This window comes from Melospiza georgiana, chromosome 1, assembly GCF_028018845.1.
Source record: "Melospiza georgiana isolate bMelGeo1 chromosome 1, bMelGeo1.pri, whole genome shotgun sequence".
NCBI lineage: Eukaryota > Metazoa > Chordata > Aves > Passeriformes > Passerellidae > Melospiza > Melospiza georgiana.
In genome coordinates, this window is record NC_080430.1 from 8104337 (window position 1) to 8125827 (window position 21491).

Sequence of the window (21491 nt, forward strand, 5' to 3'; positions counted from 1 at the left end):
AAATAAAGCGCTTTTGCAGCACTGACAAGATTGTGAACTGAATATGAAAAGACAAACAAAATGAGAGACAAGACACAGAAAAAAGAATTCAGTGTCAGAAGGGGTGAGGAGCTACAAAACCCAGGGGGAGGCAAAGGTCCCTTGCTTAGGGATGTAGAGGAGAAGAACAGGGACTCCTCCTTGGATGAGTACATGTGAGTGGTAGAATCCAGGGAACAGCAAGAGAGAGAGCACAGAGCTGAGAAGCAGAATGGAGGCAAGAGAGAAATGAAACCTCAGGAAGTGGAAGAGCACAGGGTAGGGAAGTGGAAAAATGAGACAGAAATTGTGAGGCAAAAAATTTCCAGCTCATTACATGCAAAAGACTTCCAGTCCAGTCCAGGTCAAGGCCATCTTCCCTGACAAAATTCTCATCCCACAGTCCTGCTGTGTGAGGAACTGGAGATAGGGACAAACCAAGAAATACAGGAGTGCATTGAGTTAATTTGAAAATGAGTGAAGCAATCAGTGCATTATTTTTTCAGTTATTTATTGTCATGCCATATTCAGTTTATTTTGTGTTATCCTGAAGTTTTCAATGCAAATTTAAGTTCCATGTGGTCATACCAGCGTAATTATGTAATTAAATTAATTAAGGTAAAACTCCATTAAAGATCATTTATTAAATTAATTTTGTTGTTGCTCAGATTCAACATCTTTGGACAGGGCTGTTCATCCCTGAGATATTTTGGGGTGTGGTGTGTGGCCTACACTCACATCAGGCACAACTTGTTAGGTATGCAAATGTTGCCTGCAGTTTTACAGAAGCACAGACTTTTCAAAGACGTACAGGAAAGCCTTGATTACACAGTCCATACCCATGACCCTCAACAAGTCCTCTTGAAGCTAAAGCACTGCCTGGGTGGGACCATGGGTGTCACTTCCACCAAAATCCAAAATCCTTAAATCCACTGGCTTCCCTTAATCAGCAATGTGGGAAACCCCTGATCAATCCCTGTCATGATATGAAGTCAGGTTTGATGAGCAGGACTCTGCCCTCATGAGGCTTTGCTGGCTGTGACCAAAGACTGAATTCTCTTTTAGGTGTTTTTCAATACCTACCAGAATAATCTTCTCCATAACTTTTCCAGGCACTGAAATGTCACTAACAGGCCTGTAGCTTCCAGGGGTCTCCTTCTTCTTCTCCTTCTTTAACTATTCACATTCAGTTATAAAAAAAATCATAAGTGTATTTTTTATATATTTTTATATGCATGCACAAAGACATTCTCCCTTTGGGGTGTGTGTGCACACACATGCACACATATAAATCATACAATTTTTATTATGTACCCAGCAACACCTCCAGGTAACAGTGTTGAGAGGGTCTCTGTGCTTTAAACTGAGGAATATATAAAGTAATTTTCTCTGCTGAAATTTCCATTCACATTTCTTGAGATTTCTAATTACCTGGTGTGCTGGTAAGCTGAGCTTGGGTTGGATTTTTCTCCCTGTTGATATTTCAGAATTGTGTCTTACATGCACATACAAAAACTCTGAGCTCAGTACTGCTTCTGTTTTTATTATGGATCCAAAGTGGTGGAAGTTTACATTTAATTACACTATAATTGTATCTATATAAAAGGTGGAAGTTTACACTTAATTACACTATAGAACAACACACATACACCATTGCCTGGGCTGAACTTCTCCAATTTCACGGTGTGCGAGTCCTTTCACCCACCTTTGAAAAATGTTAAACCATTTATACAAATGATGACAGTGCTGTCCTCAGTCTTTCCTAACTGGCAGCTCCTCACTTGTGACAGCATGTGGCACCCGTGCAGGTCCCATTCCATTGTTTGTGTATTTATATAAAGATATAGACCATGTAGAACTTTCCAGAAGTCTGCCCATGCACACACACACAGAGAAAAGCTGAAAAAAAGACCCAGCCCTACAGAAATTTTGAGTAAAATAGGGTCTTCCCAAATTCCATTAGACATTGTGCTTAGGAAGAGGCTGATTTCTCATACATCTGTTCCTGATATTTAAAGCTTTCTGGAGATATATATCACATTTGCTCCTTTCAAATCTGACCTTTAAACTGAAAAAAAAAAATTACACCCTTATCCATATTAAAATTTTTGAAAAATCCATAAGAACTATTTCTCAGAAGTGTTACTGAGCTAGTCATTGCATAGCATTAATTCACAACATTCTGTCTGACAGTCAAAGGCATTATCTAGAAGGCTTTTTAGCTCTTGTGATACTCAGAGCAAGGCATTATCCTTTGACCAGCCGTGCAGGAGAGCAATTTTTTAACCATAGTTATATATAAATGTGTATTTTACACCAGTACAAACAGGTGGGGTTTTTCAGAGGGGAGAAAGATTGTCTGTTTGCCTTGTCTGGTGTGGCTGCAGCTCTCTGGCCACAGAGAGAAATGCACAACTTCCTCAGGCATCATCCTGGGAAAGGCTGTGAGAACGTCAGAGAAAAGAATGATAAACAATTCTTATCTTCACTTGCTGCACTTGTTGTTGTGAACATGTGGGATGTGTTATGGAGATTTATTTACCAAAGGATGGTTTCTGAATTAGCCAGTGGTGATGGTGTTTGGATTCAAGGACCAATTGGTTCCACCTGTATCATGACTGTCTGTAAGGGTGAGGGGTTTCTTAATAAGTATAGTGTAATAAAGTGATGGATCAGCCTTCTGGAATGATGGAGTCAATGCTAATTATTACCCAGCTGGGGGTCTGCAATGACATCTGGCCACTGCCTTTTGGGTACAGAGAGGCCATCTAGGGGAAAAGAGAGCTTGGGTCTGCCCAGGGATCAAGCAGGTACGCTGAGGTGGGGATGGAGCTCCTGGTGTGCTGGCCACAGAGGGATGGAGGCACTGTCCCTCTCATGCAATGCACAACAGCCCAGGAGGTGTGTGAGGAGAGAACCCAACACCAGCCTGTGGCTGAGCACCGGGGTGATGGAAAGAAAGGTGGGCACCCAAAGGTGGCTGCAGCCTTCTGACCTATCATGAAGCCTCTGAGTGTGGCTGGAGATGAGGAAAAAGCTTGAAAGAGAATAAAAAAAACAGGCAGTGAGGTCAGCCCCTTGCTCCTTTTTGTTGGGTTTTTTTGGATTTGTGGAGGATCTTTGTTCTGGAGAGCCATGGGATGTCAGTTCAGCCCAGGCTTGTTTGAGTGCAAGGATGAAAATTTTCATCCTGGTTTGTTTGGGTGCACGGAGGAAGATCAGGCAGATGAATCCAAACACAGGGCTCCTGCCATGCCTCTAACATTGAATCCAAACCAATATGGAAACCAACATGGAAACCAACAGCAGGCAGATGAACCCAAACACAGGGCTCCTGTCACGCCTCTAACATTGAATCCAAACCAATATGGACACGGTTTCTGCTTGGTTCTCTCAGCCTGTAGCTGTGGAGTTTGGATGCTGGGTTTGTGACTTGGCACTGAGCTCTCAAGTCCCTGTGCCACTTGCAGGGCTGCCATCTGGATCTGCTGGGCTGGGGGATGTGAATGTAAAACAATAACAGTGCCACATGCTTAGTCCCGTCCTTCCATAAGCCCAAAGAGGCCTCCACGTCCCTGCAGCTGGGTGTGGAGAGCACAACCTCTCCACCAGCTGGTTGGCACACCCTGAGGCACACAGAATCTGCTGCTCAGGACAGAGTGAGGTGCCTCAGATCCCACAACTGCATTTATTCCTCCATAAATGTCTCCATTAGGGCCAGAGGAATGGGGGAGATGTGCTTAGTAAGCCCTCTGACCTACCTGTCTGTTAGAGGAGAGGCCAGTAAATCTCTCTCTTTTTTTTTAATAACTGAGATTCATGGATGGATGTATTATTTAGTTTATTTGTTTTCTCCCCAGCTCTGTGGCTGAGGTGAATGTAGCCTATGGTCCAGCAGAGGACTTCTTGCATCTCTTGCAGCCCAAGGCAGGGGACAGGAAGGGGATTTCACCACATCCCTTAGAGAGGCTCCTAAAGTGCAAGGTCCAGGTGCTGCCTCTCTCTCTTGCTGCTGTCCCTCGTGAGGAGCTGAGTGCTCTGGAGGAACAGAGATGGTGCAGCTCCCAAACTGGCTGTCCCCATCCTGCGCAAAAAGGAGGAATAGGAATGGCTTCCCACCCTGCTTCTTCCCAAATCTCCAGCACAGAGGTTTGATTGTGCCTGTCCTTGTGTCCTCCAGTGTTCCTCCAGAGGGCATTTGGGAAGCATCTCCTGGACAGGCACAAACCTAAGGATGTGTTTGGTCCCCAGTTCTGGGCACTCTCACCACAGTGAAGTTAATTGGAATGATTTCCTGGGTTCCTTGTCACCTATATTTTCCATTTTAATAAATAAAATGTTGCAGAATAACTTGGCATAATGCTGTCACGCAGAGGGATTTGGCTGAGGAGTTGTGTGAATGGGTTCTGGAATTTGGAAGCTGCCGTGAACAGTGTGGTTGAAGTCTCAGCCAGACTAAGGAAAAATATGAACACTGAAGAATATAATTTAATTTGGTAAAAGTGAAAGTTTGTTCTGAAACACCTTTTAGTGGAACAAAACACTGTTCACAGGTATTTTTATGTCATCTCAGGTAGCTCAGGGGCTTCAATTTAGTACAGCAAAGAAGATTTTTTTTCCACAAATAAGTGCCTTCAGGGTTTGCTTCCACTTCTCTAATCATAAGTGTTCAGTGTAAGTTTAGCACTAAACAATATTAAAGATATCTAAGGCTGCCAATAAACCTCAGGCATGAGGATACTGTCATGAGGAAAGATGCTGAAACACATTCCTGCAGTGGAAATATTCAGAATGTGGCCTCCTCTTTTCTTTAAAAGAGCAAATGTATTTACAGCTGACTGAAAGGTTTCCATGAAAATATTATTTCAGCAAAACATTGAATGTTGACAACAAATTATTCATAGAGAGTGACTGCTTGTCAAAACAAAAAATATTAGAGTTGATGGGAGAAAAGGAAAGAGGAAACATATTAATCAAAATTGTTGGGTTTTCAAATTTGTTGGTTTTTTTCTAAAACTTTCAGCTTTGATATTTCCATGTTTACAAATGAAACTGTATATTCTTTCACTAAAAATTAAAATCAGTGTGGGCAAGCTATGCAACACCTAAAGATTAAGGGTTATGTCTCATAGACTTTTCAAAATATTTCTGAAACCAAATATTTGATTCTCATGGAATATCTTTTGTGAATTTCTGAAGTAATCTGTATAAGCCCTTATAAGTTTAGACATCTTTCCAACTATGGCTTTATGTTAAAAAAATTAAGGAAATAAAAATATAAGCTGTAAAAATGGGCCATTTAAAATACTTTTTTAACTGTAGCTCATAATTTCAGAAATATTTTAGGGTTTAGCCATCAAATAGTAAGCTTTATATATCACTATGACACCTATAGGTGGGTTTGCATGATTTCGATTCTTTTTTGATCGTGTTATGTCTGAAAATGTGTGGTTTGGACAATTTCTTGGTCTTTTTGTAACTGTTAAGACCAGGCATACATAGCAAGGAGGGTTCTGTTAATGAGCCATTGGGTGCTCCTTTAATACCACTGACAGTGGGAAGGGATTTGTGTGTGACACAAAGCTCAATGTGGACTGGATCCAAATGAGATATGTCACAATTCACAGTTTCTGTGCTTTCAGACGCATTTCCAAGCTGAATTAATGGTAGTTTATTACTGAATGTTTTCCAGTGGAAGATAACAGCTTGTCTCAGAAGAAGAAGATAACAGTGGAAGACCTCTTCAGTGATGATTTTAAGATTCATGACCCGGAGGCTAAATGGATAACTGGTGAGTTTTGAGCACTTTGTAGCATCTTTGCTTTGTTTCCTTGCTCCCTGACCATTGGTTTTTTTAATGTATTTCGTAGTTCCTCCAGTTCTTTGTGCTGTCCCTGAAATTACAGGATCAAGGACTGGTTGGGGTTGGAAGGGACCTCTTGAGATCATCTTGTCCAACTCCCAGCTCCAGCAGTGAGAGTTGTTTGCCCAGAATTCAAATTTCCCAAATTTCCATCTCAAACTTCAAATTCTTATTCCACTTTCCCTCCTGTTAAACATGCAAACACCACAATTCTAACTTTTTATCTAGGACTGCCCAGTGAGCTCATAGATAGGCATGGAAAACAACAGCCTTTTTCTCCAAGACCATCCAAAACTCAGTAAGTGATGTGACACATGGTTGGAAGAAGTGGTTGGGGCACCATCAGTGATTATTTTACCATAAACAAAACTGGAGGTTTATATTCTCTCATCAAATATGTTTTTTTCCTGGCAGGGAGGAGAAGCAATGCTAAACAAGAGGCAAACAGTGCTCCAGCAGCAGCTGGGCTGGGGCTTGCACACAAGCCATGTGCTCTTTTTATCCTCTGCTGCCTTACATTTTCCAGTCAGGGGAAAACCAAATAATACTTGAATTAATGCATGTTGGATTTGCTGGAGTGGAGCTACTTTGGGGGATGTAGATTCCAGCTCTCCCTGGAAATTGCTGCAGTCAGAACAAGCTTTGTTGAGAATAAAATGATTTGTGCTGTGCTGCTCATGTGATTTCCAGTCCAGCTCTTATTATCATGGAAGTTATTAGCTTTTCTTTTGAATTTAATGGGGAACTGGATCAAATCCTTCCTCTGTTTAGCTTTCCTTGTCTGCTGTGCCCATTGGGAACAATTTTAATTCCTGCAATGAGAAGGGAGAGTGTTAAAGGGTAGTGCTGAATGAACACATTCCCCAGCTGCAGGTTCTGCCACCCACTCAAGCAGAGGGAAAGCTGTTGCAGACAATAAACACCTTCACAAACACACCTGCAGAGTGCAGGAGCTCTTTTCCAGGCTGAGTTCTCCATGGGAATGGAGCTCCCCACAACCACTTTCTAGGAATGGTGATAATGGAAATATGAGCTGCATTGTAGTTCAGGGGGTTTTGTCCAGAATCCTTTTCCTTTTAGCACAGATATCCTGATGGCCCTAATGAAGGAAAAGGTGTTTTACTGAGACCTTGACTGCTATTTTCTTTATTTGCTAGATTATAGCAAATAGAACATAATGGAGAGAATAACTAAACTTTTACAAGAACAGAGAATGAAGTATTGCTATAGAGCTGGTATAATATCCCCCACTGATGAGTATCACTTTATGTGGACATCAGGCTTGTTTTCTACAACTGCAGTCTGCTGTGAAAAATCAGCATTTCCTTTGCTTTTTCAATTATGGTCAAATACTAAAGTCATATAAACTTTTATGAAGATAAAGATTCTGATTTTGAGTGTTTTAAAATCCACCTCTGCCTTCTCATGTACCCTAATTACTCCAGTGATGTCTTGCTTCTGAAATTACTAAAATATTGTTTCCATAAGAGACAAAATAAAAAGAAATACTATTAAAACATACACAGAAATTTTAGAATTAATTACTCTATTATTTTGACAAGAACAAACACTGACACTGTTTTTAATGCATCTAAAGAAATTTTATGAAGCCAATGGATACTTTGTAGATTTACCCAAGGGTGACTTTGCATTTAAGGGCAAGATGCTCATCTACAATGTCATTCATCCAAGGACCCAGAGCCATTTTACAACATTAGTTGCTTTTCTGCATTAAAGTTGGATTTTTCATAATCTTTCTCTAGCTGGCTAAGGGGTGAAATTGTGATTAAGATGAAAGACTGGTAGCCAGATTCCTAAGCACATGTTGTTATTGGCCTCTTATTTTTCAGTATGCAAATGAAAGACTCCAAAAATGCCAAAGCCAAACTAATTAACTTAGTGTAACAAGATTGCTGGAATGCCCCAGCAAAAGAAAAAAAATGCATATTTGAAAATAGCATATTAAAATTGGATGACTGCTTACAGACCTAACTGATGCTTTGTGGGGATCAACACAGTTAAAATAGAAGTATATAAATATAAAATAAATGGGTAGCTGTTGTGTGTCCTTCCCCTTCCTCTCCTTTTAATCATACAGGAAAATATCACAGTCATCCAGAGCTCTGCACAATTCAGTCCTCCTGGCTCATCAAAGCTCTGTTTCCTTCCTGTCCCTCTACATCATTGCAGAAGAGAGGAGGTTGGTGGCCAGAGATGAAGAATGTTGCATGTTTAGGAGTGTTTGAATCATCTGAGGGATTTGATCCCAAAATAATTCAGTCAGTAAAATATCTGTGTGCTTCCCAGTAAGCAAGGGGCTGATTCAAACACGGAATGAGGAAGATCTTTCCTTAAACTAGATTGAGTCTTAGAGTAAGTATTTCAATAAATAAAATATTTATATTCAGGGTTGCACTTAAAAATATGCTGAAAGTTCCACAAAATTGATGCGTTGAGCTCATGTTTTAGTGTTTTCTTGATTCTCAGCAGGCATGTGGAAAAATAACGTATTTCTAATCAATAGCTTTGTGTCATTCTATTCTATTGATTTTAAAGGACCTAGGACAAAAGAAAAGAACCAATCTGAAAGCTGACATAAATTCACTTTCAGTGTAAAGATTACAGGCTTTGTCTCAGCTTCCAATCACAACTTGTGGCTCATTTGTGGACATATTTGCATTTTTTTAAATTGGAACTGCAATTAAATTTACTTGCACAAAGTGAGGAGTGACAAAGTTGTAAAATTTTGTAAATTTGAACATTTTACAAATTTTGTGATGCCGCTGTAATTTCAAATTTCAGTTTGAATTTCCCTGCACTTCTTTTAGGCAGAGGAAAGAATAATTTGTTTAATTAGCATCTGTCTTCTACTGTCCTGACCTCTGTTGACTTTGGCTCTGTTCAGAGTGATCCAGAGTGGAGCGACGCATTCATAGAGCACATAGTGACAGGCCAAGGGGGAATGCCTTCAAACTGACTGAGAGCAGGTTGAGACAAGATATTGAGAATAAATTCTTTCCTGGGAGGCTGGTGAGGCCCTGGCACAGGTTGCCCAGAGAAGCTGTGAATATCCCATCCCTGGAAGTGTTCAAGGCCAGGCTGGATGGGGCTTGGAGCAACCTGGGATAGTGGAAGGTGTCCATGACCATGGCAGGGGACTGGAACTGGATGATCTTTAGATCTCTTCTAACCCAGGTTATTCTGTGATTCTGTGACTAGCATAGACTGCTCCAGAGTTTATTTCTAGATCCACTTCCAGGGACTGCTATTGGTCAGGTTTTCCCTGTAGTGTGACTAAAAGCTGACTTTACTATGAAGGTTTCGTTTTTCAGGACAGCGCAGCATTTGTGTTATACCACAGTAGGTGTAAAGCAGTGAAGTACAGGAAATTTGGGGTTCTGCTGGTGATTAATTGGCACCCCCCTATTCAGCAGTCCATCTGAGCTGTGCTCCTGTTCCAGTCCCATTCATCCCACCCCTCCTGCACTGTTCTCATCCCTCCATGTCTCACATGCTGCACTGAACTTCCCTTTCCTGTACAACTATAATTATATTGTCCACACACTTAACAAGCATATGAGCTCCAATCAGTGCCTTTTTTCGCACTGTGTATCTTAAATGCAGTATTTGAACATCTCCTTGTTTTCACATCCCCCTCCAGAGCCTGTCAGGAGTGTCCTGTGCCAGCCTTCCTTCAGCCCTCTCCCAGCTGACAGGTGGCCTGCTCGTTAGTCGGGTCCCTAATTGTTCAGCAGTTCTGCTCGTGAGCACCACATTACCTTGTAATTAGGCTTTGCAATTACTGGGCTTTTCCTGTAATTTCTCTCACACAGCAGTTTAACTCAGGTTTCTGAAAAGCTCAATGGGATGGTGCAGTGTTCCTGTGATGTTCAACAAAAAACAGGACAAAGGAATTTGTTATAATTTTGTGCTGAAGAGAAGCTTGGTCGTTCTGGTTTCTTCTATAAACAATAATTCATTATCATTACTTAAACCTGACCTGAGAAGACAGTTGAAGTTGAGTCGTGCATTCTGGTTTTGTGGCCCTTTTGAGCTGCAGTGATTCCTGCCAGCTGTGAGTCTGATCCTGGGAGCACTCCTGCCTCGTGGGGAGGGAGCATCATGTAAAAGAAACCAGTGGAGACTGAACTGTATGTGCCACTTGTGGAGACTTCTGCTAATCTTCTGTCTTTGTACTTAAATGGCAAATAGATTTTCCCACTTTGAAAGTACTTGGATGCTGTTTTAGTTGAGAAACAGCAGAGCAGCCTTTAATATCCTGACAGAATTGCAATGGATTGGGTGCAACGTGTCAGTCTTTGCTCTTTAGAGGATATTTTTCCAGCCTTGCTGTAGGCATCTTGCAAGACATTGTATCTGGCAGTGGCTCTTGTCAGGATTTGGGCTGTAGGTAAGCGACTGGAGGTTTCAATTAGGAGAGCATTTTCCTTGGCCAGACCTGGGGAGGCAATCCTTGCAGAGTGCCAAATGGCAAGAATAAAAGTTAAAAGTAGGACAGCACAATATATTCAGTCGGGAGGGAGCACCGAGGTGCAGGACAGCAAATGACATGTTTAGGGTCACAGGAACTTAAAAAATGTGAAAATCAAGCCCTTCTCTCTAAGGTCCCTGCCCACTCACTTCACCTGTAATATTGGAAAAATAATATTTATTCTTATGACTAGAGAAATAATGAGTGAATTAGCAAGAGGCTTCAAATGACATTTTCAGAAATGTCTCAGTTATTTGGAAGCCTGCCACTCAGTGAGAGCCAGGAGCATGGTGTGCCCAGCTTGCCTCTGAGAATGGCAGCTGGGCTTTTATCTCAAAAGTCCCTTTGAAAAATACACTAATAACAAATATCTAAATATAACAAAGTAATTATTTTATCTGTAATACTGAAGCACATATGTTCTGTTGCATGTTTCTCTAATAACATCATAGAATTTCTGGGCTCTTTTAAAGCCTAATATTGAATTTAATGACCTAGAACTAATAGGTTTTATTTACCATGCTGAAAAAACCACAGTGTAGTGACTGAGGTAATTTATTTCAGTTTACCTTTAGTAATAATGCTCAGATCAACAATACTTAGATAGCCCAAATGCCCTCAAGCCTCTTTTCTGCAGTGTAAATCCATTGCACTGTATTGATAAAAGCACTGATGCATTTCAAATGATCCAGATGCTGTGGAGTAAATGAATTATTTATAGGTTGCTTTGCATAGATATTAAGAACTTTGTAAGTGCTAATATTTTTCACTATGAAAAAGGTTTTGTGCTAAGGTGCTGCTTTGACAGCTCTTTAGACCTAAATTGCCCTCTTAGAAGATACAGCGTGGCTGGCTGGAGTGCAGGTTTCTCTGGGCTGCTTCTCCATGGGCCAAAAAGATTCCTGGAATCATTAAGGTTGTAAAAAAACCTCTGAGTCCAACCATCAACCCAGCACTGCCAATTCCACCACTAAACCATGTCCCTAAGCCCCACCTTGACGTGGGGTTTGAGCATCTCCAAGGATGGCGATTCCACCCCTTCCCTGAGCGGCCGGTTCCAGTGTTTGATCAGTGAAGAAATTTTTCCTAATGTGCAGTCTAAATCTGGCATGACTCAAAGTCATTTCCTCTTGTCCTATCACTGGTTACTTGGGAGGAGATGCCAACTCCCACTTTACTACAACCTTTTGTCAGGTAGTTGCAGAGAGCAATTGACAGCTTGCAAGCGACCATCCAAACTGTAAAGGCAGCAGGACCCTTTCTCTTGGCAAGGCTGGGCTGTCAGCAGGAAAGGAAAACTCATTTTTTCTGTTTTGCATCCAAGGGACAAAGCTGCCTTCCTTGGGCACTGCACGTTGCAGTCTTGTGCACATTTGGGGTCTGTGGTAGGAAGGTGAATTTCCTGTGCAGCCATCCTTGAGCCCCAATGCCATCCCAGCTCCTGTCTTATGTTAAATGAGTTTAAGGTAGAAAATGCTCACAGGTGGTTTTGTTAGTGTAAATCTGGTGAAGGCATAAAGAAAACTGGGTTACTCTACCACAATATTTGCCCACCTTTTAATTAGAGATATTAGCTCGTTCATTTCAATGTGTTTTAAATGTGTGTTAAAAAGACTGAAATGAATGGGTTTACTGGTCTTATTTGTTCAAAGAAACCTTTCTCCACTCTCAGTTCAAACCTCATATCCAAGCTCATGGCCGCTTCTTTCTGCAGTATTTTTATGTGTGTTTTGACTTTTGAGATGTTTTTGAAATACTTTCTGAAACACAAAGCAAGATACCTGGTGCACAGCACATTGGATTGTGGTATCTAAGGTTTAGTGAACTTCCAGGCCCCATTACAAAGAACCCCACAGCCTATAAGGATGACTTTATGCTGAGAGTAAAGACATCCACACTAAAGGAAAACGTGTGTGGGCCAGAAGAAAATACAGGGGAAGGTCTAAGAAAGCTCTTTTTGTCTAACATAGCATGGTTTTGCTGGGGATGGCCTTCAGAAACCCTCTGTTATGATTTATAAAGATGTGAATGTTTGTCAAATGAACTTCTGGGTAGTACTGGTGCCAGTAGAAATGTCCATGCACTTCAGAGCTAGTTGATCACTATTTTTATTCTAAATGCCTTCATGAAGTGACACGAAGAGAGTAGGTAAGAGATCTTGCTCTGTCATGACTGCCACATTCAGAAGTGAGGAAGAAGTGAGGAACATGTTAAACCATTTGAATCATAATTTTAATTTTAGATCCCCTCCTGGATCATATTTTTTTGAGATTTCTGTGGCTCTGTGATCTGAAAGCACTGGAGAAAATTTTCAGCCTCTGGGCAGTTGCCGAGTTCAGCAGTGACAGTAACCTGTTCACTAAAGACAGGAAACTTGGGAATTAATGGAATTTTAAGAGACTATAATAGGCCATGGGGGAGAGCATTCCTGCCATGTAGCTGTTTTGTTCATTACTGCTAGAGAGAATGAAATGAGAAATCAATTTGGCTCTTTCAAAAATTAATACAGCCTGCAGGAGCAAGCTGGGGAGGAGTGTGGTGCCAAGGATTGGGCAGTGCCTCAGTGCACTCTTCTCTGCAGTGCTGGAGTGCTGGTGGGACACATGTGCTGGTTTTGGGCTGAGGAAATAATTCTTTGGCGTTTACAGCAGCTTCTGACTTTAGAAGGAGAAATGTGTTGCATAAAGTCATGTTTGGGAAAAACATCACACCCTGGAAAAGCAGAAGTAACACAGTAATGGTCAAATAGGGGTTTTGTGTGTGGTGTTTTTGAGTAGTTAGAGAACACCTAAAAACCCACATGCATTAAAAAGTGGCCCCAGGCATCCAGTGCCATAGCTTTCCATATGTTATGTCTCTGCATCTTGCAGATGAGTGCGGAGTCAGGGACAGGGCTGGTGGCATGAAGGTCACCTGGGAGAACAGAGGCAAGGAATGAGTGATGAGGAGGGTATGGAGAGTGTGGTGCTGCACAGTGACTCAGGGGAGAAGCCCAGGCAAGCAGGAAGGATCCTGGGGGTGTCCAGGAGCAGGAGCTGGAGTTGTGTGAAGAGTGAAAATGAGTCTGGAAATAAGTACTGCTGAGAAGCGGCTTAGTGGCCTATGATGAAGAGCTGGAAAATACATTCAGATGCTGTGGCAGTATCAAAGAGAGCATTTAATGAATCAAAGATGACTGGAGGAGGCAGGAGAATTCCTTGGACTTTGTTTCTTCCTGTCTAGGTTCTGTTAACACCTACTGCCCATAACTGCCTAATTCTGTTCCCACCAATTTTTTTTAAAAAGCAAAGAGGAAAAATAAACTTCCCCCTAACAGCCAACATCCCACTCTCACATGTTGGACCAGCAGGTTTTTGTAGACTTTCTATAGCCATTAACAAAAACAGATTCCCCATTTCCATTTCAAGCCCTACTCCACTAAAATTAGTGCTTTTCCTCAAAGTAGCTCAGAAGCAAGGCAATGCCTCCTGTCGTGACTGTGTCTGCCAGCAAGAAGCAGCTTCAGGGAATAATTTGAAGTTGTAAAAGGTGTGTGAAAAATAGAACAATTTGGGCTCCTTTGTGTGTTAAATTTCTCTGTATATTTGAGATAGAAGTCCCTGGGAATTATGTTGAAGCTGCCCTCTTTGCTCCTCCCCATCAGCTGTGTGTTGCTCTAAGGTGCACTGCAGCACTTCGAGGCTGGTGAATGCAAAGCTGATAAATTCAGTGCTGGGTCCTTTCACCTGCCAGCCAGGCAGGTACTGCAATGACACTGGATTCACAGTGGGGAGCCTTTTGATTAAAAATAAAAATAAATAAATTAAAAAAAAATAAAAGGAGAACAGCAGGGATGGAAGTGGGAAGGAAACACTGCCACAGGGAGCAGTAGCATCTGTGGGGGACTTTGAAGAATGTGGCTCACAACAGAGATGTCACTGAACCACAGACACAGAACCACATGCACAGTCCTGCCTGTGTGCTGAACAGTTTAAATCCAGTCAGGAAACGGGAAAAGGATCAGGTTTTTTTTCATCCTGTTCAAAGTGGCTTGAAATCAAAACCCTGCTGCTCTGAGAGCCGAAGGAAAGCACTGGTTTTTCAGGAGTTTAACTGGGAGAGGGATTTGACGCTCTCTCAGTGGGTGTTAGTTATAAAATCCGTGTGAATAGATACAAGAAGAGTGAAGAGATGCCCTTCCCCAGCTGACACCTGTGAACCAGGTAAGGGTGAGCTCCCAGCTGTCCCCAGCCCTTGGGCAAGGGGACACTGCAGGGACAAAAATTGTCTGTGATAAGCCTTAAAAAGGATGGCCATAATTGCAATAATTGCATTCCCGCTGGCTGAATTTGGACTAAAATAAAGTTGCTGATTTTTTTTCCTTTGACTTTTCAGAGGAATGCAGCACAGGCAAGGGGAAGGAGAGGAACAGGAGCTGTGCTCTGCTCCTGGGTGATGGGGCAAGCAGGGCACAGCAGAGGGTGGTGGCCTCCCTTCCCCAGGAGCTTGGCAGTGTTTCACCATGAGGAGGATTGCTTCTGGAGAGAGGAGGAAATTTTATTTTGCTTGGATCCAGCTCTGCTTAGAAGATGTGGGTAGCTAGAAAGGAGACTCAGTTTTGAACTGTAGGAAAAGAAGGTCAAGAAAGAGGGTTTACACGGACTTGCTGAAGGTTTTTGTTAACAGTCAGGCGGATTTAAGGATGAAAATATTTCAGGAAAGAGGCACTTAGGTGTGACAGTGTTCACAGGGGACTGAGGATGAGAGAAGAAACGAGGATCTGACTCCATGTTTCAGAAAGCTTGATTTATTATTTTATGATATGTATTATAGTAAAACTATACTAAAAATAGAAAAAAAGGATTTCATCAGAAGGCTAGCTAAGAATAGAAAAGGAAAGAATGATAACAAAAGCTTCTGTCTTGGACAGAGAGTCTGAGCCAGCTGACTGTGATTGGCCATTCATTAGAAACAACCCCATGAGACCAATCCCAGATGCACCTGTTGCATTCCACAGCAGCAGATAATCAATGTTTACATTTTGTTCCTGAGGCCTCACAGCCTCTCAGGAGGAAAAATTCTAAAGAAAAGGATTTTTCAGAAAATATCATGGCTACAACTTAAGAGATAAGCACCCAGGAAAGCACAGATGGAACAAATGAGGTGCATAATTGCAGGATGTGCTGAGCAAAAAGCACATTCAAGTGAGGACTGCAAAGGGCGATGGAGAAAGGAGAACTCTTTGGGGCGTTCAGGCCTCTTCTTAAGCCATTGATCCAAATTACAACACACTGCTGATACCTTCAGTAGTGATCTCCAGAAACGTTTGTCTTTTGACACAGTCCATACCTGGGAGCTTTTTGTTTTCTAGGATGCAATTTGCTTACTTTTTAAAACTTTTTTTTTTAGAATATTTTAATCAAGGCAATTTTCTGTATTTCATGCTGCCCTGACCAACTTTGATTGCTTCTTGGAGATTTTTACTCGGTGCAAAGAACATTTTCCTGACTCAGTAGCTTTCCCAGAGCTTGCTCTACTGCTCTTGGACACTTGTTGAACATTGAATGCTTACCAAGTATTAATTAAAGCAGTGTGTATTCTACTTGTTCCTATTAATGAACATTAAATAAATATATGCTGAGATACCATAATTAAGTAATTTGAAGACAGGAAATACTGTATTTCTGGTGATTAAATTTCATATCAAGTCTTGTAACTGAAAATGTAGCAGGCAAAGATTTACTTATCTAAGAAAAAGTCCCCAGTGATCTTGGATCTCCTGACTGGATTAAGATGTTCAATGTAGGGAAAACACTTTTTTTAAACAAGAAATAGTCCCAGACTTATATAATTCATTAAAAGAAATGTATAATGAGATAATTATCATTGATCAAGGGAATGTAATTATACTTTAAAACCTCACATCAGTGGAAATTCAATTAAGAGCACAGGAGACCAAAGGTTTGCCCAGCCCAAAATCCTGTTTCCATGGGAGGCAAGATGTGTGTGCACAAGAATAAGTAAGAGGGAAATGAACTTCACTCACTTTTTAGCTCAGAATCCTCAGTTCCTCTTTTATATTTTCTGTTTATTTGCCAAAAATATTTTTCTCTTCTGAGACACTTTCCAAGCACCCTCCAGAGCCTCTTGCATCCAGCATTTCTCCCATGAGTTTAACTGACCTATTGCAAGAGGAAGGGTTCTTGGGAGCTTGTTTCTATTTGCTTTGCTTGGTCAGTCTTAGATCAGGACTTTGGAAAAATGTTTTCCACCTCAAATGTGTAATTTTGGAGAAGATGGGGTGGGAACTACACACAAGGGGTGCGCAGAAGTGTCTGAGTTAACTTCTCAAAATGTTCAAATTATTTTGAGTTTCATGACACTTGAAGACAAATGTATGCGTGCAGTGTAATTTGTTTGACCTTAAAGCAAAGCCAGATTATTTTGCTGTGTGTTAAAATCTTTAGGTTCCTGTACCAAATCATGCCACACCAAGTAATCATGAAGTCATGAAATTGTGCGACTCAGGTCCCCAGCAGAGCTTCATAGTTTCATGTGAAATCTGCACTGGGTCTGCTGGGTTTGTTTTCCTTTTGCTACTTGACAAAGTCCCAGCCTCTGGGGAAGGCAGCACACAAAAATACTCTACTTTGATTCAAAAAATAAATGTAATGAATAAAAACATTTTTAGTATTCAGAGATATTATCACAATTATTTCTAAATGGTCCTTCAAATGTTAAACTTTTCTGGAGGTAAATGGAGAAAAATTCATTTAATAGCATTTGAAAAGATGTTTTTAAAATATCAGGTTCTTTTGAAGCTTTATACCTGTCTTCCAATGCTTAGGTTTCAAAATAATTGACAAAGATTGGGTAATCACCCTCAAAGCATTTTAGCTTTCCAGGGAATGCAGAATGGCAGGGGTAAAAAAAATTTTGTGTAAACAAAGTCTAGTAAGGAGGCAGTGTTGAAACCAAGAAAAGTTAAAAAATCATCAGTTCAGAAGCGTTTGCTCCATAATGGGCCAAAGTCTGGATCTATTAGATAAATCATGATTTATTGGCATGCAATTGACTCTATAAAAATTGACTCCACGTTGAATGGTGGTGAATCCAGCAGTTCAGAGATTGTGTTCTTATTGCAGTTATGTTCCATGTGGTCATGTATGCAGAGTAAACCATTCCAGGGTCTGGCTGGAAGTCTTGGCCTTGCCAAGCAACGTGGTACCTTCAGGCAGACTGAAAAGAACCATCAAGACTTGAACAAACACCTAAAATCCACCAATTCTCCCCAGACAGCGTCCAGAAATTTTTCCCAATACTCTAATTTGTTACCAAGATAATAAACACTTATTCTGTGCTCAGCAGTCAATTTTCCCATTTCCTGGTGGACAGCAGCCCACGGCCAGGCCTGCTCCTGCAGCTGGCTCTGGATGCTCAGCCCCTGGCAGCACCAGCAGGGAGTGGGGCCAGGGGCTGGGCTGGCCCGTTGCCCCTCAGAGGGGTTAATGCACATGTGCTGGGCCATGGGCAGCAGTTTCCACTGGCTGCTGCCGCCTCAGCTCATGGACTGACTCATTTTTACAAGACAAACTGCTTGGAATACTCATATATAAGCCAAAATGCTTATTAATAATGTGCAGGTATCTTTTCCTTCCTTGTTCTCCTTCCCAGGAAAAGTAGGCTGTGAACAGTGATGTAAAAAAAATCTTAAAACACTTCTTTAAAACATGGCCAAGAGAATATATGTGTGTATGTATGTATGTATATGTGTGTGTGTATGCATATATACATGTATATATGTATATATATGCATATATATGTATATATATTCCCAAGAATACATATGTATATATGTATTTATGTATATATACACAAATATGCATGTATATACAAAGCAAATATATATATATGCATATATATATATACATATATACATATATATATATACACACACATATATATACATATATATATATACACACATATATATATGTATTCTCCATGTATTCCATATTTTCCTTCTTCCAGGTGTCAGTTTCAGGGGCAGCATTTGTAAGAGTTTGTTGTTACCTTTTACCTTGAAGCTGATACCAAATACAGCAGCAGGCATAAGAAATGGCCTCAAACCAAATTAACCTTTATCATAAAAGCATGTTATTTATGTATTTTTATATATTATTTATGTATGTATATATACATATATATATAGGTATATATATGTGTATATATATGTGTATATATACGTATATATATGCATATATATGTATATATATGCCCAAGAATACATATATATATCTATATGTATATATATGCATATATATACATATATACATGTATATACAAAGCAAATATTGTATATACATATATATAAATTTAGATGTATATCCATATACATATGCACACACACACATATCTATATGTCTATATATCTATATATATAGATATATGTTCTCCATATATTCCATAGTTTCCTTCTTCCAGGTGTCAGTTTCAGGGGCAGCATTTCTAAGAGTTTGCTATTACGTTTTGCCTTGAAGCTGATACCAAACACAGCAGCAGGTACAACATATGGCCTTAATGGCCTTACACGAAATTAACCTTTAACATAAAAGCATGTTTGTTAAGGATTTTCTAATGTTCATGCCTCACAAAGGAAGATATTTTAAAAAATATACACCAATAATTATAATATTTCTGATTTTTTTCCCTAATTGGCACAGAATGGATAATATAGCTAAACTATCAAGCCAGAAGGCTTTGAATAAGAAAACAGGAGAGGGATTATTAGAATTCCATAGTTTCTATTTGTTTTCCTTCTTCCAGGGCAGGAAACTGAGAGCGTAATCAATTTTCTGTTGCAATCAACTTTTTTAGGAGAAACAATATTGAGCTATACTCAGGAGAGAAAAATACTGAGAACAGCCTTTTTTTATCCAGTTTGAGGGATATCACCTTGATCACTGGAGTGAGCTTGGGTTGCTCCCTCCAAAAGAGATAGATTGTAATGGGAATAGAAATGGTCCAGAGAAAGATTAAGAGCATGACAGAAGCATGGAAATGCACAATAAAAAGAATTGCCCCGAGTTATTACGAAGTTATGTCAGGATAGAAAATAAGGAAAAAATATGAAGAAGTCAAGCTCTTTTCATGGAATAAGGGCATTCATTGGATTTAATCTCCTCTGCTGAAAGTTCTTAACCCGTTGAGAAGGTAATTTTGGACAGACGGTTCATGAGAATTGGAAGGAAGGAGCAATCATTTTTTTTGGGTGTAACTATTTTTCATCCATTGCACTTGAACCAGATGTTCATATCAACCCTTTTGGTCCTGCACCAGCATCAGCACAAATCTCTTTTTAGAACTGCTGGTGATTCAAAACCAATAGAACAAAGGCAGTAACAGGTGGATGATGTTGGTTCCATGGTAGAGAGAGGAAAAGGAGCAAGAAGTGAAATACGGAATTCAGGAATCTTTTCTGGGGTTTGGTGAGGACTGTGTGTAAGAGCTGACCCAGCAACCGCAGGCAAACCAAACCAATGTGCCCTGCTAAGGAAAAGCTCCTCACTCATCATGGAATCATAGAATGGTTTGGGTGGGAGGGGAAATGAAAGATCATCCATTTCCAACCCCCTGCCATGGGCAAGGACATATTGACTAAACCAAGTTCCTCAGAGCTCCATCCAACCCACCCTTTAACACTTCCAGGGATGGGGCAACCACGGCTTCTCTGGGCAGCCTCTCCTATTGCCTCACCACCCTGCTTAGCTGACATGATTTTTTTTTTCATTCCATCATCAGTTGGTTTAAAAACAGTGGGATTTTATCAATAATTGCAAAGTGTTTCTCCATTAGTGTCTCCCTTGCAGCTGGGTGCAGGAAGACTGTTCTCACCCAGGTGCCATTTCCTTCCCTCAGTGCTATCTCACTCAGCACACCAGTCTCCTGCCCAGCACCAAACTAATTATTAATGGTTCTTTGCAAGTGTTGAAAGTGTTTCCATTGGCTCTGTAGCAGAGTGCCCTCTTGTGACTACTCCAAAACCAGAAATAATGCACTGATAACCTGTTGGGTTGTGAGGGTCCCCAGGACAAAGTGAGAGATGAGAATTTGACTCCAAGTTCTCAGAAGGCTGATTTATTATTTTATGATATCTTATATTAATTATATTATATTATATTATATTATATTATATTATATTATATTATATTATATTATATTATATTATATTATATTATATTATATTATATTATATTATATTATATTATATTATATTATTATATTACTAAAGAAACAGAAAGTATACAGACAGAAGGCTAGAAAAAAATAATCAAAACCTGTGACTAACTCAGAGAGTCCAACACAGCTGGCTGTGATTGGCCATTAATTAAAAAGAATTCACATGTTTGGATAAACAATCTCCAGACCACATTCTCAAGCAGCAAAACAGGGAGAAGCTGAGGCTTCTCATCTTCCCAGGAGAAGAAATCCTGGCAAAGAGACTTTTCATAAAATATCACGGTGATAGTAACCAAAATGTGTATTGGGGTCTTGGATTTCATCTCTTGTCTGCCTTGATTTTCAAAAGCCTGAGGTCAGGGTGATGGCCATGACTCTGACAGACTCCTCACACATGAAGTTAGACTTTATCACAATCATTCCTCACCAGACACATCTGAAATGACTGGCTGACATAAGAGGGACTGTGAAATATTGCACACAAAGATAATTAAAACTTCACCTGTAGCTGCACACAAAGCATATCTGCTTGTTAACATACAGCAGTCTCCTTCAGTCTGCACTGAAATTCAAGTAATCTTCCCATGATAGTAATAATGAAAAGCAAGAAAAAACACTTTATGTGTTCTTCCTGCCCATCATGGCCATTAACAAGTGCAATTTGTTTAGGGGCAAAGAGAAGGAGGCAAGGGAATGCACAGAGAAATTAAGTAAGCGAGCTGTGGGGTCACATTGTAATGAAAATTTATTCATGGATTCCTTTTTTTTCCTCAGTGTCAAGTGGATTATTACATTTAGGTGCAACACTTTGGATCATGCACTCCCCTGTGCAAAGCCAAACCAAATGAGGCAGAACAGACCTGGTGCCTTTGGCAGAGAACGGGGAGGTCACTGGGTGAT

At 40.4% G+C, this 21491-nt stretch overlaps 1 protein-coding gene across 3 annotated transcripts in view; it reads left to right on the plus strand.

Moving 5' to 3' along the window:
- Positions 1–21491, plus strand: part of DPP6 (dipeptidyl peptidase like 6) — a 510047-nt gene that overhangs the window by 333165 nt on the left and 155391 nt on the right. For all 3 annotated transcript variants that reach the window (XM_058041744.1, XM_058041730.1, XM_058041737.1), the window contains exon 3: positions 5711–5809. In XM_058041744.1, the coding sequence (XP_057897727.1) occupies positions 5711–5809 (99 nt within the window). The remainder of the gene's footprint in view (positions 1–5710; positions 5810–21491) is intronic.